Source organism: Ammospiza nelsoni, chromosome 19 (assembly GCF_027579445.1).
Source record: "Ammospiza nelsoni isolate bAmmNel1 chromosome 19, bAmmNel1.pri, whole genome shotgun sequence".
Lineage (NCBI taxonomy): Eukaryota > Metazoa > Chordata > Aves > Passeriformes > Passerellidae > Ammospiza > Ammospiza nelsoni.
Genome location: NC_080651.1, coordinates 4,026,363 through 4,051,290, shown reverse-complemented (window position 1 = coordinate 4,051,290; position 24,928 = coordinate 4,026,363). Strand labels below are relative to the sequence as shown.

At 40.8% G+C, this 24,928-nt stretch overlaps 1 protein-coding gene across 2 annotated transcripts in view; it reads right to left on the bottom strand.

Annotated features, from left to right (window-relative positions):
* Window positions 1–9,471: 9,471 nt before the first annotated feature.
* CA10 (carbonic anhydrase 10) overlaps window positions 9,472–24,928 on the bottom strand; it is a 155,239-nt gene continuing 139,782 nt past the window's right edge. For both annotated transcript variants that reach the window (XM_059485752.1, XM_059485751.1), the window contains 5 exons: window positions 21,079–21,174; window positions 19,423–19,495; window positions 13,893–14,047; window positions 11,500–11,674; window positions 9,472–10,651 (listed from right to left, as the gene is read on the bottom strand). In XM_059485752.1, the coding sequence (XP_059341735.1) occupies window positions 10,629–10,651; window positions 11,500–11,674; window positions 13,893–14,047; window positions 19,423–19,495; window positions 21,079–21,174 (522 nt within the window). In that variant the 3' untranslated portion in view covers window positions 9,472–10,628. The remainder of the gene's footprint in view (window positions 10,652–11,499; window positions 11,675–13,892; window positions 14,048–19,422; window positions 19,496–21,078; window positions 21,175–24,928) is intronic.

Genomic DNA, 24,928 nt, shown 5'->3' with positions numbered 1-24,928 from the left:
AAGGGAGAGGGCAGAGAGGAGAAGGGAGAGGGGACACGCTCAGCTCAGCCCTCAGACCGGCTCGGAGCCTGACTTTCCTCAAGCTGCAGGTTTTTCCAGACCTGGCAGCATTTCCAGCCCCTGCCCAGCCTGCTCCCCTTTTCTCACACCCAGCTGTGCCATGGACACCCTTCCAGCTGATCTGGGATTCTGCTATCCCTGGCTGGGCTGCCCTCTCCTGCAGGGCCGTCACCCAGGGCCGCAGGGACACCAGGACTCCCCTCCTGGCACAGAACAGACCCAGGCTCCTGCCCTGGCTCAGGAGGGATCAGGGATTACTGCTCCCCTCCCTTACCCTGGGCCCCAAAATCCCCTTACCTGCTGTGGGGCCCCAGGGCAGCGGCCCCTCCATGCACGGCTCTGCCCAGGCACGGGGCTGGCCCGGGACAGCTCCGGGACACCGCGGGGCCACCCCTGGGACAGCGGGTGCCGGCTGCGGCTGAGGAGGGCGCGTTGCTGGAGCAAAGGCTGGAGCGGGACAGGGCAGGGACGGGCAGGGACGAGCTGGGACAGGGAGGGACGAGCAGGGACGGGCAGGGACAGCTCCCGCGAAGTGAATGCGGAGGAACCCGTTTGCCTTTAAAGGGCTCCGCTGGCCCGCTTGGCACGGGAGTGGGCGAGGAGCTGGCGTCAGGCGCGGGGGCAGGGACAGCGACTGGGACAGGGACCGGGACGGGACAGAGACAGGAGGCACGGTCCGGCCATCCCCGTGTGATGCGGCGGGGTCAGGGACAGGGACAGCGACAGGGACAGGACAGGAGGCACGGTCCTACCATCCCCGTGTGATGCTGCGGGGTCGGTCAGCTCAAGGAATCCGGCGCTGAAGGGGTGCCGGGAGCCTCTGGGGCTGCAGCGCGGGGTGAGCTGCACATCCTGCAGCTGATCCTGCACCGGGGCTGGGCACTCACCCCTCTGCCCATCCCTCACCCTGCCCTCATCCTCCTCCTCTTCCTCCTTTGCCCATCCCTCACCCTGCCCTCATCCCCCACAAGCTTGTCCATCTTCCCCCACGCTTGCTTTGCTTGAATTAGAGTGGGGAAATCAGCGTTTTTTCCTTCTGGGGTGTCCATTCTGCTCCTCAGGATGAATCCCACCACGAGGAGACCTCTTCAGCCAGGGCAGCCCAAAATGCCCAAGGACAGATCCTCGTGGAGGTTCTCCTCGACGGTTCCCGCGGTGCCCAGGAGATGGTGCTCTCGGATGTGCTTTGGCACCAGGAGCACACTGAGGGCCGGCAGCACCGAGGGCAGGCCGGGGTGCCAGGGTGAGGGGGGACAGTCCCCACCAGCCGGGCAGCTGCCCCTTCGCCCCGGGATCTGCTCTGCTCATGCCATGCCATGGGGTGGATGCTTGTCCCACATAAGGAGCAGATGGATGTGACCCCAAACCTGTGACCTCAAATCTGTGATCTCAAACCCTGCGATCCCAAGCCTGTAATCCCAAACCCTGTGACCTCAAACCCTGTGACCTCAAACCTGTGACCCCAATCCCTGTGCCCCAAACGTGTGACCCCAAACCTGTGGCCCCAAACCCTGTGATCCCAAACCCTGTGCCCCTAAACCCTGTGACCTCAAACCCCGTTACCCCAAACTCCCAAACCTGTGATCCCAAACCTGTGACCCCAAGCTCTGTGCCCCTAAACCTGTGACCCCAAACCTGTAATCCCAAACCCTGTGCCCCTAAACCCTGTGGCCCCAAACCTGTGACCACAAACCCTGTGACCCCAAACCTGTGACCCCAAACCTGTAATCCCAAACCCTGTGCCCCTAAACCCTGTGGCCTCAAACTCTGTGACCCCAAACCCCCAAACCCTGTGATCCCAAACCTCTGACCCCAAATCTCTGACCCCAAACCCTGTGACCCCAAACCCAGTGACCTCAAACCTGTGAAACCACAAACCTGTAATCCCAAACCCTGTGCCCCTAAACCCTGTGACCTCAAACCTGTGACCCCAAATCTGTAATCCCATATCCTGTGACCCCAAACCCTGTGCCCCCAAACCCTGTGACCCCAATCCTGTGACCCTAAACCCTGTGCCCCCAAACCCTGTGACCCAATCCTGTGACCCCAAACGCTGCTCTGGTCCCTGCTCCCCCACCAGCGGCTGCAGAGGGACCTGGGTGATGGCACAGCCCTGCCTTGATCCTGCTTCCCTGAGGCTGCTGCTGCCACCAAATCCCTCGGGAATGACCCCGAGCCTTATTCTGACACCAAATGGGGGGGATTTGTCCCATCCTGTCCGTGCAGAGCCACCCAGCCCCTCTGCCATGCCTGGGAGGGCAGCTCCAGGGGCTCCTTCACCAGCTACTGCCCACCAAAGGTGTTGTGTTCTCTCACCAAAGGTGTTTCCCCTCCCCAAAGGTGATGTTTTCCCCCACGGACCATGGGGAGGGTGTCAGATTTAATCCCCCCCCGCCCATTCCCCACCCGTTCTGCTGCAGTCCGTGTGTCTGTCCGTCGGGGGGCAGCAGGAGCCGCATTGTGCTGCCGCTGATGCTGAGTGACTGCTCCTGGTGTGCGGCCGCGTGGGAACAGCCCCCCGCAAACACCCCCGAAACCGCGCTGAACCAGGCGGGCACCCCTGGGAAAAACAGCGCCCAGAGCCCTGCCTTTGTCACCAACCCGCTGGGAAAGGTGGCTGTGGTGGCACTGCTGGCATCCCTGCCCGCTGCCCGGAGAGGAGGCACCGGGAGAACAGGGTGGGTTAAAGGAGAGAGAGGAGAGAAGAGAGAAGAGAGAAGAGAGAAGAGAGAAGAGAGAAGAGAGAAGAGAGAAGAGAGAAGAGAAGAGAAGAGAAGAGAAGAGAAGAGAAGAGAAGAGAAGAGAAGAGAAGAGAAGAGAAGAGAAGAGAAGAGAAGAGAAGAGAAGAGAAGAGAAAAAGAGAAGAGAGAAGAAGAGAGCTGTAATGATAATATCATTTTTTTGCTCTGCACAGAGAACATGGAAATCCTTCTGATAGATGTGCATAATGTCATCAAAGAAGGAGAGATTTAGGCATCAGCACCTGTAACTTTAAAGGAACCTTTTAAACTTACTGTTTAGACATATTGAGGATGGCTTAGTCCTGGGGGATTTTTAACCAAAAAGAAGAGATTCAGGCAGATGTTGATCCCAGTAAACTTCCCGGCCTGGATACTCTTCCCTTCCTGCATGGGATCAACCGCTGCTGCTTTGGCTCAGTGCAGCCCCCATACTCCCATGGACGTGTTAGCTGGCATGAGATTCAGGCCTTTAGGGTGGATTTTTTGCTGTTGTTTAGAGGAAACAATTTTGGTTTTCAGCAATGTGTTCAGCATCTTCTGATCAAAATGTGTGCTTGCTGCATTTTGGGGCAGCTTCAGCCATTTTAGTTCCTGTTACAACATGTCTACCTTAAGCTGTCTAGGTTAGTAATAGACACAACCTGACATGCTTTTTCAGGTAAAACTTGCATGAAATCCTGACAGTGAAAAATCAGGCCTTTAGGAGTGTTCCAGAAATGATATTTCAGTGCTGGGCAGGAGCCAGGGTGTGAATGGAATCATTCCCATTGAATTGAATGCATTTAGCCTGAAGGAACTCACAAAGATGTGTCCACTGCTCTTGCTTCTAAACAGAAAAAGCAACAAATGATTGTCACCATGGGGTTATGATGGTCAGGAGGTTTTTTTCATAAATATTAGCAGCTGTTTATTACAAATGCAGACATCTGTGGTACAATCTGCTTTACATATGTGTAAAAGCCTACAGTGGTTGGTGGTTACATGGTAAGAAAAGGTCTGTGAGGATTGTCAGACACAGACTCAGCTTATACCAGCAAAGCAAAGCCAGTTTATTACACAGTTTGCCAGTATTTATAGGTCACTATGTTCATACAAAATTTTTCACTCTGAGCCCTTTGTCCCGGTCCCTTTTAGAAACACAATTTTCTGATTATTCTTCTTGCACTAGTAATGTACTTTGTTATTTCTTTTGCCAGAAAAGTCCTTGTTGCATCTTCCTTCATCAAAGCAGCCTTAGAGGGTCAAAGTGACCAGACTGTCACTTCTGATGATGTGACACTGATGATGTCTTCACTTCTGTTCTTGCCTTGAGTTTATCTCTCCTTTGGCTTTCACTGTACCAGGGCCAAAAGGTCTGTGGTGCTACCCAGTTCAGCTTCTGTAGCTGTCTGATCTCAGACAGTGATCCACAATAATTACAGCTTTTTTTAACAGAGAGAGATGGGAACTGTTGAAGTCACTAGGAGGTGATAAATGTTTTTTAGAGTTGGCATTTTTTGTGGTGACTGGAAATAAAGATTAATTTTCAAGAAGCACTTCTTTTAGCGGGCTTATTCTGCAGCTGAGAAGAGGCTATTTCATAGAAATTGCTTCATGTCTGAAAAGCTCTACCCATTCCTTTGTAAATAAATGGAAGGGAAACAGGAAGATTTGATTACATGCGAAAGCTTATCCTACAGGCCTTTAATATTGCTAAACAATTTGCTTGATTAGATATCAGGATTATTAACAAATTGTGAGTGTTTTAGTGTCTTGACAAGTTTTGGTTTCAATTAAATACCTAATTTGTTACTGATATGTTGCTTTTATTCTTGAGGACTCTTCTCTTGATTATCTTACACTAACACCTTCTTCTACCTGAATATCCTATTGATGGAGGTTTTACAGCTCTGGTAAATTTGATATTTGGACTCTGGTTACGTTTTGCAGTCATTCTTAGTCAAAAGAGTTGGTTTGAGGAAATATAATTTAAATTTCTGTTTATTTACTGCTCTTTTTGTAGAAATTCAACCATAGTATTTTTCATTATAGTGACATCTATGATGGAGAGTTCTAAAGTACTAGTGCTAAGATACAATATTTATAATGCATAAATATGATTTTTCTATGTCATGGAACTGCATAGAAACTTATTTAATAAAATAATCAGTTGAGTTCTAGGTCCTGGACTGAAAAGCTGGATATTAGTTAAAAGACAATAGGCCATATAAAAATAATGCTTTGTTGGGCAGGAACGACTAATTGTACTGTAAAAGAAATAAATTTAAATGCATTGCATCCATTGGATTTATTTCTACCTTAAAGGCTAAATTATCCTTCTTATAATTTGAAAATCTTTAAATTAACTGAGGGAGAGAAAATAAATGCATGAAAGGTGACTTCTTGACAGTCTTGTCAATAATGCTTGGAACTGACAACAAGAGAAATTATGGTATCAACCTAAAAAATGGAACTCCTCCTGGGCCTGAAAACATGAAGATGATAACATCAGTATGCCAGAGCTATGATATATGAATCCCCTAACCATTACAGAACAATCAATGACTGCCACATATATGACACTTTTTATGTGTGTATAAAAATGCGTAAATAAGTGTTACAATGCTCTGAGCTGCAGGGGAGAGAAGAACTGATATATTTATTAACACTATTTCTTGGACAATGAGCACAAAGGTAGTTTTAAGAAACTCTCACAGAGTTAAGAGAATTCTGCAGTCAATTTAAACTTGCATAGGCACTTTAAGTGCAAGGCCATAATATAATGAGCTTTTTACAAATTTGCTCATCGTGTACTGGGGAATAGTGGGCAGGATTTTGGAAAGGTGCTTTAGTTTGATGGAATAAAGAAACACATTGGAATACACAGGGGGAAGAAAATTTGCTACTGAAGAAATGAGTAAATGTAATTCTGCTTACAGTGCCTAGATAAACTTCAACTATGCTGGCCCAGGGGTCTTTATGTGAGGATACAACACTTGTCTGGCTCAGTTATTTTTCAACAGCGGAGTGTTGTTTGTGTTCCGTAGTATAGACATATTGTGGTGGTTGATGTGGGAATCTTCTGTTTCACCAAGTCTCTGAGTCCTCACACAGCTTCTGCAAAGTTTGCAGGTGCTTGAGTTTTTCTGTCCACTAAAGCATCTTGAAATAAGTTTTGGCTGACTCAGTAAAGGTGGAGAAATAAAAGTGTTTCTCTCTGACCTCTGTTCGTTTTTGGTTTCTGCCTTTAGGACTGAAGCTTCTGCTCATCTGCTTTGCATGACAAAGTGTCAGAAAGCTGAGAAGATTCTTCCCTGTGTCCAGACAATACAGACTGAGGATACCATGCTGATTCATCAAGATTCAGCTCCCTGCATGTAACATTGCTACTTTCAGCAGTTTTGGCATTGGGATTCATGAGGCTCTGGGGTCAAATCAGGACCCTCTTGCTGGGGAGTCCACAGTGCTCTATGAATGGTGATGATTAGCTTATCATGCCTTTGCTCTTTGATCCCTTCTAAAAGAAAGGCCTGGCCTACAGTTTTCCTGTACATGAATGAGACCACAGATACCCCATGAAAATCTGAGGGAAGAAAGGGCCATCAGGTTTGAGGCATTGCCTGTAACCTAGTCACTGGGAACACTAGCTAGTCCTGGTTTGACAGGCTTTTTATGCTTTATTCCTAAACTCAGCAAACTCTTTCATCATCTGCCTATTTGTGATACTTTATAAATGAATACAAGTATTTTGCTGGCTTTGGCTCCAGTTTCAAGTGTTCAATGAGTGAACTTGAGTGAAGATCTTGCCTGACTTATGTGTTTCCCTTGTGTTTAGTGAGAAGGTGAGTGAGTCCTTTTCCAGCTCTATGGATGTTTGTAAGGGAAGGGATGTGGCAGGGCAATGCCCAGGGGATCATTTCCATTTTCCTTAGCAGACACCTGTCTTTTCAAACCAAGACCATTTATCTGTGCATTAATGTAGCCTCAGCACTTATTTTGTCTGCAAGTACCTCTAAGTAGCAATTAGAAAATATATTCAAAGTGAATTTGATTTCTAGTGACTGTGCATAATAAATGTGCTAAACATAATTACATATTTAAATGCATTAAACTGCAAGAATGATTTGGAATATTTCAGCAAAGCTCAGTGAAGAAGTATGGGAAATATATGCAGTAATTGCTCTAGATTTAATTGTATCATTAAAGGCATGAGTGTTTATATTGTAACAATATAAGCTGATTTAGGAAGAACTTGCCAAAACATGGCAAGTAATTGTAAGTTTTCTATAACCAGTATTATTTATGTAGCAGCAGAGTGCTAGCCCTAGTATTATAGCAAGGAGAGACGTTCCAGTAAGATATCATTTAAAAATATAAATAACTTATTTTCTGGAGACATAACATGCTTGAGATAGAATAGATTTCATTTTTAGATCTTCACATAAACAAAATATCCTTGGGGGCTTTTCTTAAAATCACGTAGAAGAAGATGGTCACAGAAGAAAAACTCTATCTAACAAGAATGTTGCCAAATAATCTCTGTGTAAAACCGGTGCTTTCAAAAGGTAAAATTTAGATGAAAAATTTTATTTTTATTTCTTCAACTACCCAGCTGAAGGGCCTAAATCATTGTCTTAGGAACACTAAGGAGCACTTGGGAACATTAAGATTTCTGAGGGGGTTTTTTTTTCCCCATGGATTGGGCTGGAGAGACTGATGTCCAGAGATGACCCAATGCAGCGACACGGCAGGAGCTGCCGAGGTCACTGCCTTCCCCAGAGCGTCTCCCTTAGGGAAAGGCAGATTTCAGCACAAACACCAGACGCTCGTGCCGCCAGGTGAGAAATGCAGGCTGGCGTAATGGAGAGGCAAAAGGGGTTCTTCATACGGTGTTCCAGTGGCTGTTTATTAACTGGCACACCTAAGGGGCTCAGGGGCAGAAGAACCAAGAACAAAGAAGGGTCGAGGGGTTTTATATGGAATGAGGGAGGTGGAGCATCAGGTGCGAGGGTCAATGGGTTGAGGGATTAGGGGTGGTGCAAAGGGGGGGTCAGAGGGAAAGAGCCAGCAGGGATACAGGGGAGGAGTTGCAAGGAATGGGAAACAGTAGGGGAAGCGGGAACAGGGAACATTCTAGAGCTGGGGAGGAGAACAGGGGTGATGTAACTGGGACCATTAACATAAATAAGCAAGGAACTGTGGTAGAGTGTCTCACTGTGTCGCCCTATATTGAAAGCCAGTGCGTCGCCCTAAATCGAAAGTGAGTGTTCTCCCAAGGCATCCCAGTTTCTGCATCTGCCTCACTGACCTGGGATGTAACAACCCAAGGCAGCAGCTGCTGTGAGGTGAGAGGCTGATGTACATCTAGGTTGGGAGGTTATCACAGCAGAAAGAGGGAGGTCAGCTCCAGGCCATGCAGGATACAGAGAACTGCAGTGTTAGTCCTCAGAATCAGAGATACTTGAAACCCAGCCAAATGCTGCTTGAAGTATTTCAAAATGCCCTTTTCTGTGTACACAGTGCTTTCAACGTGCAAACAGTCTCAGGAAGTAGATGTTGCCACTACTTGTTTTACTAAACTAAGCTTCTGTCACTTTTTTTAGACTGGATACAAAACTGGAAAGCAGAACAGACCGAAAAACGGCATAATTCTGAATTTCAGTACTATGCCACTGGGCCATCAAATAAGCAATAGGAGCTTTTTCTTGGTGTTCTTTCTTGCTTTAAAACCTATTCAAGGTCATGGTTTGAATAGAAAAGTAATTGGATTTGAGACACCATATGTTGTGGGATGCTTATGACATCCCTAATGAATCTTATATGGGTACTACTTCCAAAAAAGTGTTGACATTAGCATTGTAATGACTGTTGACATGAAAACGTTCATTAAAAGAAACAACTTGAAGTCAGTGTCATCTGATTTTTTTTTCTTTCTCTCTTCCACCCATCATAATAAAATGCCCATCCCTGAGACACAAAGGGCTTTGCTTACCTTGCCAGGCTCCAGCCTGCCACAATCACTCACTAGACTTTACTGCCCTTTCACAACATCTCTTGATTCACAGTGACAAATCCTACACTGGAAAAATAACCAGATTGCATTGCTGAGTGTCTCTTGTTAGTCATTTCACAGTATTTATGGTGTTGCTTGCACAGAATGTTATTTCTGTGCTCTGTTTTGTAAATCTACTACAGGTAAATTCTGTTAAAAGAAAAAAAATATTTTTAAGGCAGTAAAGTTTGGAGAAGTTTCTTTTTTGTGTGTTTGTCTGAGAATATTGAAGGTTATCTCATATTTGTTCCCTTCTTGCTCATCAATGTAACTTTGAAGAATCCTTTATGTAAGGAACCATAATATCATTTGTGTAGGACCTGTTCTTCTCCTAAGTGTCCCAAACAAGTAAATTTCGCATTAATTTGTGAAAATTTATCATAAACCTGCAAATAATTTTTTGTCACATTAAAGCTCCCTGGCTCTTCCCTCACACTTCTTGTAGTGCCTGTTCTTCCATTTGGTGTAAACAATTTGTTGGTGCCAGAGCATTGTTTGGCTTTGTCTTGCTTTCTGTGAACTTAAATGTGGTACAATGTGAGCATTAGGGATGGGAGATCATGAGGCCTGACCCCTCTTCAGACTGAAAAGAATATCAACCTGAAAAATCCCTCAGTATTCAAGAAGGTCAAACATGTGCTGTGTGAACTTGTTAAACACATTTATTGAGTTCTTGACAGTAACCAAACACAGTGAATGACCATTATAAATAAGAAAAAAGGCATTTGCTTTTACTAGGCCAGCTCCTGCTTTATCTGTAAAGAAAAAATATCCCTTTCACCACAAATTTACAGGACTGAATGTTTGTCCCGGTAATGGCTTCAGCAAGGAAAATGACAGTTTTAAACTGAGATATGTTTCATCTGCTTTCTGCTTCTGAGCCCAGTGGAGTTTAAGTTATACCACCTTTAAGTGCATTCCCAATTGTCCTTCACTCACTTGAATGGGCTGCAAACAAAGAAATTAAGTAAAAAAAAAAGAACAAAAAAAAAGAGAGGAAAAAAAATAAAACCACAAATAATGCATCCACAAGTAGAAGAGGCTTGTCATTTCAGAAAGGAAAAAAAGAAATCAAAGCAACTTAACTAAATTAATTTGTTAAACACATTTATTGAGTTGTTAATAGTAACCAACACAAAGTATGATCTGTTGTAAAGCAAGAAACAGAAAATGGATATATTCTGGTTTTGCCAAATCCTACTACAGATATGTGACAGAGGGAAATATTTAAATTTCCTTTATATTCTGCAGTGATATATTTACAATACTTATCCAGCAAAGTCTGTCCCTTTTAAAATTAAATGAACAGAAAGATCATACCTATAAATGATTTCTTTACAGGAGTCTTGTTCTGTCTTGTCAATATCCATTAATGATAGTGAAATAATGAGAGCTTTCCAAGATTACTTGGCACACAGAACACAACTCCACTTTGATGCTGTACTGATCCACCTTTTTTCTTTTTTTTTTTCTTTTTTTTTTCAGTTGAGGGAGAGAGAGGGAGAAGATTAAGAATTTCATATGTACAAAGTCTGAAAAGTCTTTGTGACTCCAAATTAGTTCAGGAAAATTGTAATCACATTTACTGTAATACTTTTGTTTTGTCTTTTGTTTTGTTTTGTTTTTAAATGGCCATCAATCACATGAATAAATTTTGAGGAGTTTTCCAGCATGGCAGCTGTTTTCCCACAGCACAAAGTGCATGTGAGCCAGAGAGGGAGGTTGGGTGCATTGCAGATGATGTCAATTCCCAGAAGAAGCATTCCACTGAGGATTTGGATTTTGCCTGCTCTGTCTCATTTGAGGAGCCATTCATTTACTGGAAGAGAAACAAACAAAAACAATCATGCTTCAATAAACTCCAAATATGAAACTGGTTTAACACTGTGAATCAAATTTAACTGCTTTAACACTACACTAGGCACTTAGGCAAAATGTCTTAAAAAAGCCAGGAGGTTCAGTTTCCTCCTTTTTCTAGAAAAGAATTAAGTCTGAAGAATGACTCTTCCTTTGAAGTATTGCAACACAGTCATCTGCCTCGCTGCTGAAAATGTCCTTTCATTCCTTTAGTGCTTCTCCTTCATAATGATGACATTACTGCTGTGAGGGCACTTTAACACTATTATTTCAGGCAACACAGTCGTGTGCCTGGGCTCAAAGATGCACGAGACACATTAAAGCTCAGCTGTGGCAGTGTAGGACTCTAGCTGCAGGTGACTGAGCTGCTTCATTGTTTATATCTCCAGCTTTCTATCTACTTAGCAATTTAGGTGTTTGTTATGGTGGTGCACCTTGAAAGTGAAATTAAGTCTTATCAATTACTAATTTTGTTTGAGATCAGTTGTCAACAAGACTAGCTCATCCACCTTTGTGGATGAGTCAGCCAGAGCAAAATGCACTTTGTAAGGGGAGAAGACTTTAAAATGAGGCTAGAAAACCAAGGGCCTGTCCTATTTACTTCTAAAAAACATATCTGATGTCCCAGGCTGTTTTTTTGTCATGCATTTACTCATCTATTTCAAATGTGTGGCAATTCACTGACACAGTTATTCCCCAAGATCTGGAGTTTTATGGGTTTTTATTTGTGTGCCTTGCATGCCCTTGGATTTCTCAAAGAAAGGAGCTCAGTGAAAGCATAGAAAGGGTCATTCTGGAGGTGGAACATACCTCTATACTGTAGTTTCTGTGCTCTATTGTTTGGACAATCTTTTCCCTGTAAACTAAAGTTGATATTGGTTCGGATACATCGATTGTTGAGAGGCTGGACTGGTCTGAAATTGTCGCTCATGCTCAGAAATATCTGTGATGGCTGATTCTGGCTTAGAAGTCGCAAAGAATGCATCTATAAAGACAAAACAGGGGGGTTTTAGTACTGGTCTTTGCTGCAAGTAAACAACATACAACACTATTAAATAGATTAGTTAATAAATTGAAGTAAAACAGAATTTCAGTGAAACAGAATTTCAGTGAAACCAAATTTAAGTTAACTCTGCCAGTTTGTAGTCAGAGTTAACTTAAAACCATTCCTTGTGTGTTCCTCTGTTTCTGAGCCCCATTTTAAATGAGAGTAACCAGTTTTGTGGGGAGTGAATGAAAATAGTATTGAGGTGTCTTTGGGTGAGCCAGAAAGTAATGGAATAAACAGTGCTGGATGGCAGCAGCTGGTACAGAGCAAATGAATTTGATGAATGACAAGAGCAAATTTCCTGAACAGTGTAGCTTTCAGTTGAGAAGCCACAGTTTTGGTTGGTGTTATTCAACAACCAGGTAGGGGCAGGCTGGATGGGAAGGAAAACTGACAGTGATGCTGCTGAAGTCATGAAATTAATGATGTTAAAAAGTGAGAGCCTGTTTTTGCTGACAGGTCTGTCATGATTCTGTCTGTGCTGTGACTGTGAGTGTTCCTACAGCAGAAACCTGTGCTGGTTTCACAGCACAGAGGGAAATGGTGAATCATCCTGTGCATCCAGTGCTGGTTGGCAGAAATGACTGTTATGGTGACTGTGCAACTCTTGATTGATCCAAGTCAACCAAAGTCAGAGAGGGAAAAAAAAAGGTTTCACATTACATACCAGAAATCCTCAATATTTTGGTTTAAAGATATAAAAACAAATTATTTTCCACATTAGTGTACAATTTATGATGTTTGTTTATGGCATTTAATGGGGAAATCCAGTAGCTGTGGTTTATGTACTGGAAGTCTTTAACAGCTTTTAGGGAAAACTTCAGCTGGGCATTGCTTTTTCAGTATGAGTACACAACATAATTAGTAAGTATTCCACAAAATCAATTTTCAGCATTAATAATGGAGGATATAACTAAGCATTAATGGAGGATGTGATTAACCATTAAAGCATGACAAGTAGCAAATATCATGAGGGTATAACCCATAGGTAGCAGCACAGACTAGAAATATTTGAATCCTTATTTTGCACATTAATGTTGGACCTAAAAATGTTGCTTGTAGGAAAATATTCAGGTCGTGTGTTTGAAAAGTTCACACTAGTGAGCCTTTTGCCTCTGCTCAGCTGTGTCATCTCCCAGATCACCCATTTAGAAAGGAAACAAAGTGCTTTCACTACCTCCAGACTAAACTGGACAGAGGGAATATCACAAAAATAAAACATCTCAGGCTTTTAAAAGTAATCTTATTTACAATGTTAATATGATTTTAAATCCCAAAGTGATATTTAGGGTTGTTTTCTCGTTCCTAATTTCATTTCTCAGGCCACATTTCTTTTGCTGCCTGCTTGGGCCGAGCAGATGGAGGTTCAAGTATACAAGAGAGGAGGTTTTAGTTCAGGTCACAGCTCTGTAGGCAACTCACTGATGGAAACTCTGAGGAGAGGCCAGTTGGTGTTAAATTTGCTGTTTTCTGACGCCAGGATTTGGACTGTAAGCAAGTTGTACAGAAATTTAGTTTTTGAGATTTTTCCACTGGTGCGTTTCCTCAATAGCTTCCTTTTGGATGTGAAGTTGTGTTTTCTCTTGCATAGTTTCTCTTGCTTCTCTCTAATAGGGGCTTCAATACTTCAGTCTGATTTTTCCAAAGGTATCTGTGGTGTGTATCCTGTAATTTTATTCTATACCAGAAAGCACTGGCTGATTTTATTTCCAGAAGGCTCCATATACTGCATCTCTGTCACATTATGTGCTATTGATACGTTGTTTGTTCAGACCTAGGAATGACCTCTGTTATCCTTAATAACCTCAGTTATGTTTGTACAACACTGATGTACTTGTTGTAGAGCCTCCAAGTAACTGTTCACAGCATCATAGAATGATGCAGTTGTGGAGAGACTGCTGAAAACCTTTTGGTTCAAACCCTCACTGAAAACAGGGTCCCCCTTAAAGTTTGTGTGTGGAGATACTGATGGAGTTCTAAACAGTTGGTATTTTTATTTTGACAATAAACCTCTTCAATGCTTCTGCAACCTGTATAAATAGCATGCAGGGATCCCTACAGCACAAGAGCTGAATCTAATGTAAAGCTAGAAATATTATGTTTAAAATATTACTTTGTACCTATCCTAGACTGAGTAATTTGTAAATTGCTTTACCTGCATCCTTGTTATGTAGACAGGTTTGTTCATTATTATCCAGCTTGCTGTTTCATAGCAGGGTGGAATTGTCATTGACCCATCATACGTAATGAAACTAGATGTCTCTGGATAAAGTTCCTCAATATTAAGCCCCTGTAGTAAGTATGCATCATCTGGAGAACAAAGGAGGAAAACAACTCAGGTAAAACAGCAGCATCACAAAGCAAACAACAAAAACCCCCAAACAAAACAAACAAACAAATAAAAAAAAATCACCCTTTTCATGTCTCCTAATTCCAGAACACGATGACATGATGTTCGGTTCTACCAAAGAATGAAGCTTAACAGATGCACATTTCTGGATCCTCCAGCAATTTAGACAAGAACAAGTAACACAAGTAATATCCCTCACCCTGCTGGGTGGATCTGCACTGAGATTCCCATTCACACACACTGGGAACTGAGCACAGGCTCTCACAAAACTAAATCACATTTAGGCAACTCTAAATCACATTTAGGGACTGGAGTCAAAAGCTTCTTGAAGTTGCAGTTATTGATTGAGATGCAGAAGCCTTTGAAGAATGCTGACTTTCCATCTTTTGGGGTCATTAACAATTTTTGCTCAACAAAGCCTCAGAAAGGCCAAGAGAATTAAAACTTAATTGCCCGTCTGGCATGAGAGGAAATTGCAGTTAGTGCATGATAATAAAGCTGCTCCATGAAGCCTCCCAGCCTTTCATGTGCACAGTGGTGTGGGTGCAGTGCCAGCTCCCTCAGAAAGCTAAACTCTAGGTTGAAGGCTTGCTGGGAAGCAGTACCAGGAGTCCTGCCTTTATTGTAAGGCTCTCTAGGAATGAATGAAGTGTATTCCTCTGCAACAGAATTTATCCTGTGGATATGTACCTAAATATAATGAGATATATCTTTCAAAATTCATCAGAGTTCCTCAGTGTTTTCTGTACTATCTGCACTATTTCTCTTGGGTAATGCTGGCCTTACAGTACTTTTGGCAGTGCTGTCAAAGCTAAAACTCAGATTTGCCTGCCAAATCTTAGGCTGTAGGAGTTCATCCACTCAGGGATAAACATATTTTATTACTGATACACTGCTGCTTGTGTGTATCTCAGAGGAAGCTGGGGTGGTTATGATTTGTAACATTGTGAGTTCTCTTTGAACCCTTTCACCTGTGTGTGGTGTCTCCAATTTGGTTCATTTGCAGAGGAAATGTTAAAATGCAGGCAAGGAAAAGTGCACACTGAGGTGTGTTCCCTCTTTCAATGCTCAACATAAGCTGACCTTGATTTGTAGAGAAATCCAAATGATCAAGGAATTGTATAGGAGCTAAAAAAGAAAGGTGCAATTTAACTTGAATTTAACATATTGTAGCTGAAGGACATAACTTAGATGAGCAAAAGACTTGTCTTGTACAACCTAATGGAAAAATAAGAAGGGCTGCAGATTATTGTCTTGGGCAACAGAAAATCAAAGAACACAGGCAGAGAAAATGTGACCCTGTTTTTTTATTTTAACACAGCAGAGTCAACATGGAACAGGGTTTGGGGGCAACAATATTGGCAGCTACAGCCCAGTTAAAGTGTCAAGGTGAGAGTGTAATGTTTCCGCCTCACTGACCAGGGCCTTACTGTTATTTAATATTTTTAATATTAAATAACAGTATTTATTATATATTATTATTAATTATTAATTATATATAATATTATATATTATTATTAATATATATTTTATTATATTAACAGTATGTTGTTTTACAAAAAAAAAATCCTGGCAGGCCCTCTCGTGTTTGTTAGAGAAAGAGTCCTCTGCCCTGCCCTTGCAGCCTGGGCTGGGTGATTGCAGTGCTGGCTGGATCCTCAAGCAGAAGGGGAAGTGCCATTACTGTCCCCTCTTTTAATATGACCAGGCTTCAGTGGCCCATGGCCCATGACAGCTTCTTCCTAAACCCAAATCTTCCAGACACAAGCATGAAATCACAGTCAAAATGCAGTTATATCTGAACAAGTAGAGATGACTGAATACATCTGGTCATTGAAAACATTATTTGCAGTGCACTGGTGATTTTGCTAGAATTGCATCGGAAGAGAACTGATGGATTTTTTTCATGCCAATGCCTGTTTTCAATGAGTTGTCACACACTTTTCCCTTTCCCACATGAACACCCTGTTCATTATTTATGAGCCATGGAAAGTGGTGTGTTTTAACACCAAGTGGCACAGAGTCAGGCAGAAGAGATCCCTAAAGACCAAATCTGCTTTCTCACAGCCATATTGGCTTCAGCTGGGCTAAAATCATTTCAACCAGGTAGAATTTGCCCTGAAAGGTTTACTAGGAGATGGAAAACTAACTGAAGATTAATATAGATGAGAGATATTCCTATGAGAAAATGGAGGAAAATACCACTTCAGGAAAAGTCAAAGATAGGGGTGAATGAAATAAGGGTTTGTCCAAGAAAACACAGGACTTATTAATGCCTGTATGTGAGTTATATTCCCATGGGAAGTCAGATGATTCCTTGAGAGAAGATGACACAATAAGAATTTGGTTACCAACATTTTTCCCACGAACAGGTCTGTCCTTTCCCCACATCTTGGTAAGGGTTTCTTGTTCTGGAGTTGAAGCAGACCTGGTGGGTTGGTATTACTACCAGACTGCCGCCCTCCAAATTCTTGCTTATATTTACTGAAAATACATTCAAAAATGCTCAAAATCACCCTGTTATGATCTCTTGCCAGTGACAAGCTTCCTTTCATAAATCCATCCAGCCCTTCCTGGACCCTCTGCATCATTCCTATCTGCAGTCCACAATGTGTTATTCTTGTTCTGCTCGTGCCTTACGGTGATTTCCAAACCCAGGAATTTTTCTCTCTACAAATTAGATTTCATTAAATTTCACATTCATTCACATAAAGGCCTTGACTCTGACAATTTACCTAGGAAATAATGTAAATCCTTTTATCCCTAGGCTTGTAATAGATGTGTGGGATTGGCTTTCTTTGTATGCTCTCTTTATAATAATGCTTTTTATAGGGAATATAGTGTTTATTGAGTGGAGGAAGGTACATTTGATTTTAAAGTTCATATCATGATAATCCAGAAGAGGATCTAGGTTAGATTTACAGGGTAAGAAATGAAGAGATCCTCATTTTCTCTGCTTACCAGACAATGAGAAGACCAAATTTTTATGTGGAATTTTGGGAATCTAAAAAGTTAATTTTTTCCCTGATGTTAAGCAAATACTGGATGAAAGCTCATGTAGCATAACTGTTTTGAAAGAAAGCTAACTTGTCCCCTCAAATGGCACACTTAATGAGGAATAATAAAAAAGTTTTCTTTTGAGATACCTACACAGCTTCTGACTAAAACCTGCTTGAAAAAACCCTTGTTTCAGCTTGCTCACAGTCAATTCTTTGGGCTGCGATAACAGAACCAAAGAAACATTTAAAATCCCCTTAAAAATTCCTTGGAGTCCACTTACTTCACTTTAGCCATCAATATCTGTAAATAAACATTTAATATCTAAATAAACATTTAAAATCTCCTTAAAAATTCCTTGGGGTCCACTTACTTCACTGTAGCCATAAGAGCAGAAATTTCCCTGTTAATGCTCTTGGCATGTGGAAATTTCACGCAGCAGGAGACACAGCACTTAATTTTGTTGCTTTTCTTTAAAAAAAAAAAAAACAACAAAACCTTTTATTTATGTTATGGACTGTCCTGACTTTGAACCAGCATTCTTTTTATCATTCCCTCCACGCTCCTCTTGAGCACATGGGGCCTGGGCATTTTGTCAGCACTGTGCTGAGTATTGACTTCAAGAGTGGAGCCCTAAAGTAGAAGCTGCAGAACTCCAGCTACTAAAGGCACACTAGAAATCCTTGCAGTGTAAGAGGTAAAATTAGTTTTCAGCAATGGTGCTATAATCCATCATGCAAGACAGCTGCAAAATTACTTTCAATAACACTTTCATGTTCCCAATTTACACTAAAAATTCACAGTCAATACTTGTTACTACAGTAAGTAACCCAATGCCTTGTGGAATATTGTGTGCATTGTGTCTACCAGTGATTTAATTTTAACGGATAAACTTAGCGAAAACCGTGGTTAAAAATTAAAGCAATTCTGTTAATCACTGATTTTCCAGCCTGTGTTTTATGTGTTCATCTTCATGAGAAATTTCATTTAGAATACCCAAATTAGGTGAGATTGGAGTCATGTTTCCCTTGTAAGGAGACAAAACAAGCAGTGGGAGGTAGTGGGATGCTGCCAGCTCCGGAGAAGAGGAGTTTTTTTCACTGTAAATGCAGCATACAAATGAAATATTCAGTTTTGGGAGGGTGGGCCCCATGGGAGAACATCTGGCTGGTTCCCAGAAGCTGGGAATATAGAATCTGTGGGTGAAGGAGCTGGAAAAAGCTCTCAGCTTTAACAATAATTCCCTGTTTCCAAGATGCTGCAGCAGCACTGGTAGGCAGGAAGCTCTTGCAGAACATCCTTGCTGCATTTTTGCAAGGAATCAGGACAAGCAGTTTAAAAATGGGACTGATCTGCTTCTTCCATGCAGAGATGATGACATTTGATACTGATAGAACAATCTGGATAAAACATTCTGAGGAGAACCCTCTGTTGCCTTCCTTTCCATAGGTATTGTAGAGAACTGAGTTTCATTATCATAGAAGCCTCTTATTTGGACTAAAGGTGTAACGAGATTTTTACCTCTCAGGTAAAAGCAGAGTAGCCTCAGTGGTATGGAGGTGTGTGTGTTGCAGGAGAGAACAAGGAATTATTTGTGTTATCCCCTTGCTGTGTACTTTCTGAAAGTTAAATTCTGCTATTGTTGAACTTACAAACTTCATAGCAGCTTAGAATATTCAACAAAGGAAATGAGGTTTTCAGGAGAAGAGGTTTAATTTATGTATATGTATTTTTCATTATTTTCTCTAAAATATCTTAATTAAGCTCCGGTTTTCCACAAGGTCTATATATGAACATGGAATTATTGAGGATCATCAGTTAAAGGCTTTTCAAATGAGAATATAACAAATATAAAAGCTGTGTTAATAACCTCTTTCTATATCTGTTAAATGCAGCAGTAGTTGAATAGGAATGTTTTAACTTTTACTTTAAAAAGAAAACACTGATGAATACTAAATCCAGTGAATTGTGCAGGATCTTGACATAACCAGATCCAATACAATCCAGGCTGCTACACATGTCCCTTTTACTGCTATCAGTAGAGAGGTTCTCCTGCACATTCTGTGTGAATACAGTATATGTATGTGTCAAATATAATTTCATTAATTTGTTGTTGCACCTTCAGATGTAAAACAGACTTTGAAGTTCAAAATTCATTTGAAAAATTGATGACCTAATGAGCTTTTTCACATTCCTGAGTTTATCATGCAGAGTTCCTGACAATGCAAACCTGGAATTACTGCCCATAATGAGGTGCCTCTTGTTTCAGGATCACTAAATGTGTTATTTGATAGTGAAAGAACACAGCTGTTTCTAGAGGAAATGAAAAGAAACTTACTCTTATATGTTATTCTTGTTATGGTGTCTCTGTTAAGCATACGATTTAGAAATGGATTTGATGATTCAGATACCTACAGAAGAGAAAATGCACAATGTCAAAATCTTCTCACAGACATTTCCTTGCAGCTCTTCCATGTGTGCACACAGACACTCTCTCATAGTCCTCCAGTTGAATTCTCCTTTTTGTCATTGTTGTGGGAGAAGGAAATAATTACTCACTTGTTTTTCTAATGAAGCTTGATAGAAAGTTGGTAGAATAAATAAAACACAAGGAACAGGGTGAACAGAAATCAATGCCTGAATAAAAGCATGAACACAGGTTTCTCCTCCGACAGCTTTGGTGAAATTTGCAGGTGGTTGATATATTAGGCAGGATTTTCACTAGTATTCCATTATTTTATTTATTGATAAATATAATTTCCTTGCAGTAGGCTTTTTTGATTGCAAATTATAGCTCTCTTCCTCTGGTTTATGTCTGGGTAATATACGAGGTAACACCTCATGTTCAGGTGGAACTTTCCATGTGTCAGATTCTACCCCGCAGTTGCTCAGCAGCCCTGAGCAGAGTCTGGTCCATCCTCTGACACCTCCCTGCAGGTACTTCTAAATATTGACAAGATTCTCTCTGTCTCCTCTTTAATTTTTGCCTTTTTCATGAATACAGGTCAGATTGCTGGGTCATAATAAAATACTTTTTGGATTAAAAAAAAAACAACAAAAAAGTAACATAAATATATTTCTTAAATATTAGACCCATGTGAAAACTGTCCTTTTATATCTAATTATTCAGTATACTCTGTGAAATGCATACTTTATATCTGAGGTTAATGCTTTGTTAGGACCTTTATGAAATGGGATTAGAGTACTGAGGGGAAATAATAGATATCCCATACCTAAGGTGTGATGAGGTGAACTTCAGCATTACTCAGAAATACACACTTTTTTAGACTGATGAAACAGTGATACATAATGACAGAATATAAACAATATTTGGAGGGGAGAAATAATTTTTTTTTTCTATAAAATGAGACAAAAGGTTTCTCCAGTGTAATGAAAGAGGCTTGGGAAAACCACGAAGTTTAGAGTTTAGTGTTAGATCACTATAAATGATAGACTTAAATATGTACCTTGAATGCAACAGGATGGAGACAAAATATTCACATGCCTTTGTGGTTCTGTGAAATGCAAGATACTAGAAGTTCTACTTTTAATGTTCTTTCAGTTTGCATGGTTTCAAGATGTTTTAAATAACACAGAAAAAAACTGATTTTGCTGGCTTTGAAACATCAGCATGACAGGCCCTCTCTCCCAGGGCCTCAACCTACTAGAAGGGATTTGAATGAATAACATTTCATGAAGAAACACTATATCTGCAAAGCTAGTGACTTCTGCCATAGCCATGAAAGTTTTATGAGTGATGTTTATGATGTAAGGGGTTTTTTCCCCCACCTCCCTTACCCCTTTTAATTTTCTTTATATTGTAAAAGCTTTGGAGAAGAGATGGCATGCTCAGTTTAGGAAGAAGCTGTCTCTGGATTCCAGATCAGAGCTTCTGGGCATTGCTGTAGCATAATTAGGAGTCAAACGCCTGCATTTACAGTTCATGGAAAATTTACTGTCTATATATTAGGAATCTCTAATGCAGAATACTTACTTTCATAAATATGGAAACTACCACCAACCCATTAGGACTCTTTGCAGCTTCTGTGACATTTGTGTACAACTCATGGTTATAGTGGATCAGCTGAACCTAAAAAAGAGTGAAGGGAAGGATTACAATTAACCATTGCCAAATAACTCCATACAGTTTTTGCAAACTCTACCCACACACTGCTTGGTCGGTACCGCGATCCCATCTCTGCTTTGGGTACTTTGCAGCAGGGTAATTTTTCAGGCATTTGCAGCACAAATCATCTTAACAACTTCAGTCACCATCTGGCTCCAACTGGTACAGCACCAGCACGTTTTCCTCTAAATTGCCAGCCACTGGATTCACCCACATCCAGCTCCAGATTGCACTGCAGGGCTGGCATCACCTCCCTGTTCCATCACTTGCCATGGGCACCAAGCAAGCCGTGCTCTGCAGCCTGAGGCCAATCACAGAAGAATCAGGGGTTGAAATATTTGAGGAAACACATGGGATATGATGACACTGTATTAAAAGCACATCAGAATAAGAGCAGATTTACAATGCTGAAAGCACCCTTTGAGTTTAGTTTGGATTTCAGGGCTCAAAGGCAATACTGAATCTTGCTTTAATCCACTGATTTTCTTAGGAAGATTCCCCCTTTTAAGATTAATTTGCCACAGAACAAGTGATACCTCTTTGTTTTCCTCCAGCTACAGAAGATCTGTTTTGCAGGAAAAAGATTAAGATTAATTACTCTCTGATGAAAAACCAGAACATGGCCTTGTTCCACCACCCAAGAATGTGCATTGGACCAAGACCAGAATCAGAAACAGAGCTTTTTAGCCTCTCAGGACTGCCCATGTTCTGCTGCAGGCAAAAATGGAGCAATAGGAAACTGAGGGAATTTGGAATATTGCAGTAGTTCACACACAGTTTTCCACAGTCCTCTTGGGAATAATAGAGTACCCTTTTTTCTCACTTGAAAAATTATAAGCATTTTTGATTTGTAAATGATGAGAGAAGTAAAGCATGAAGTAAATGGCAGCAGGAAACAGCTCATCTGTAACCATAGTATTTATAGTATGCTGCACTATCTGAGAAACTGTTGGGATACCTCATTGAGAGCAAGCAGAAAGTGTGTTTCCAGCACAGCAGGGAACAAAAGCAAATGAAATTGTTCAAGAAGACCGGTTAAATGTTTGTTTAGATTCAGAGTTCCTGTAAGAAGTAGCTAAGATATCATTAAGGAAAATAATTATGCATTTTTGTTCCTCCAAAGTTTAATAAAAACAGCAAAAGAAATGTAGTTTCTGCACGGTGGGTGCCTGGAGAGAAAAACAATTTTACTGATTTAAAAGCTATTAATAAGAACAGTTATTCCACTGTTAAAATATAATTGCTCTTACAGGTCTTGTAAAACTCAAGAGTTATTTATGGCACTAATTTTGTGGGTATGAACAGGTATGAGATCAGTGCAATTTGTGTGACTGACAAACCCTTTTTAAAGTTGTCCTAAATTAAATTAAATGTACCTCCTGCTTTGTGGAAAGGCATAGCACCAGCTGGGAGAGCATGGACCAGCTCTGTGCTCCTGATTTGTCTTGTTTGCCTGGACCAATCCAGGAAAATTTTCTTATCTTTGAAGAACCAAACCATCTTTTCATGCCCAGGGCACTCAACCATGAAATGCTGGTGTCTGACAAGGTGGTTTTACCTATTAATTAATCCACAAATGTACCTTTTACTCTTTATGTATACGCATACAGCAATGCAGTGCTCTTGCTTTGTTAATAAATTGATAACATGAATTGTAGGTGATCACCTGTACTGCAGTTTACTTTGCACTTTAGGAAATTACTGCAGTTTTAAGATTAAAATCTGTTTAAAAAAAATAACTTGTCTATACTAAGCTAAGGAGAAATGCAAAAAAACCCAGTTGCTTGAAATAAATTTTTAACTCTTTTTGATGTTCTCTTTATTAAAATGCAGGTTATTTAGTCTTTTGCTGACAAATGTGCTTTGTTTTGCATTTTTTACTGATTTTGACAGTTATTTTCTGATTTAAAAGAAATGTATATAAATAACTGGTTTAATAGACAGGCTTGTCATCCACATTTATAGCTATATGTCAACTGTTTTATCCTAGATAAATAAACAATATTAGAATTATTTTTTACTTTAAAGAGTAAGACTAAGAATGCATGGAAGGAACTCATTTTTCTTCTGCTTCTGAGCAGACAGCTGAGTAGAGAAATGCAATAATCATGCAGTAAAGTGGAAATACAGTTGGGTTAACTACTCTTGGCTGCAAAATCTACTTTATTAGAAATAATGGCATGTTTGGAATTAGCACTGAAGCTATAAATGGCATCTAACCATTTTGTTAGAGCAGTTGGTAACAAGAACTAACTTGCAATAAAGAGTGTTCAACAGCGAGCCTCAGCCAGTGTTCCTTGATAGCATGTTAACATGGGGTGTTATTTCCAGCATGTATTATGGCTCCTAGAAATAAATCTATAATAAATATATAAAAGGCTCTGCCGTAACTTGCTTTAGGGTTGAAGTAGTTTTCTCTAGTTATTTCTAGAGGCCATTTGGGCTGCTGACCTGGTAAGTTACAGCCTAATAAGGCTCTAACAGAGCCTTATTTTTTGTTTATATGCAACCACTGCAGCTAAAAAATATTTTTTAAAAAAGTACCTAAATGAAATGTAGATGATTAAGTCTTTCTCCTTAATATTTATATATACTCTGAATACTATTTATTTGCAAGTAGGAAACAAGACTAGTTCAGGTAATATTTAAAACTTGAATTTTTTTCTTAAGCATCACCAGGCCTACAGTACCAAGTACAAATTGCTGTCTGAAGAGACCATATTGGCCGTGCTTATCTCAGAATTTGCTTTCAGGACTTTCACCTTTGTGACAAAACAAAAAAAAAAATTACCTTAATAGGCTGAAAAAATAAAAGTGAGTGTTACAGGGCTTGTAAGGGTTGCAGGATGAAGAGAGAGGCGAGAATGTTGACTTCATGTTCAGAAGGCTTGATTTATTATTTTATGATATTTATTACATTATGACTATACTAAAAAGAATAGAGAGAAAAGTTCTCAGAAGCTAGCTAAGCTAAGAATGGAAAAGGAATGAATGACAAAGTTCTGTGTCCAGGCAGAAAGCAAGAACAGCTCTGCCGTGAGTGGTCAGTAAATCCAAACATCCACAGGAGACCAATCATGGATCCACCTGTTGCATTCCACAGCAGCAGATAACCACTGTTTACATTTTGTTGCTGAGGCCACAGCTTCTCAGAAGGGGGAAAAATCCTAAAGAAAGGGTTTTTATGAAAAGATGTTGGTGACAACTGAGTGGTGATGGATTCCTGACATCCAAATGCTGCTGGAACTGTTGCAAGTGTTACAACTATTTGCGCTCCCTTCCCCACAGCAGAAAATTCAAGGAAAGAAAAATCCAAATTGAGCCTCAGAGGGACAGAGGAGTTCCTTGGTTGCTGGCTGCTGAGTGCCTTGGGGAGGGTTTTTGACAGGGGAGTCATTGCTGTGTCATTTGGAACCCAATTGCTCCAAACATGGGTATTTTGGGCTGACCTGCCACTCAACCACTCTTGTCACTCATCGTTAGCAGATGAGCAAGACCTGGATAAACATCAATAAATGACACTTCTCTGCAATTTGCTTTGTGTGAGGATCAAATTGAAGTTTGAGGCTCAAATGCTTAATGTTGATTATGTCTTGGCTGATGCAGAATTTCACTGCAAGCTGTAATTTGGCACTGAGCCAATCCGTCATCTGCAAAAGTTGTATCTTAAGAGAGAATAAGGGTAATGTAGGGGAAAAAATCACTATTAGATGAGTCT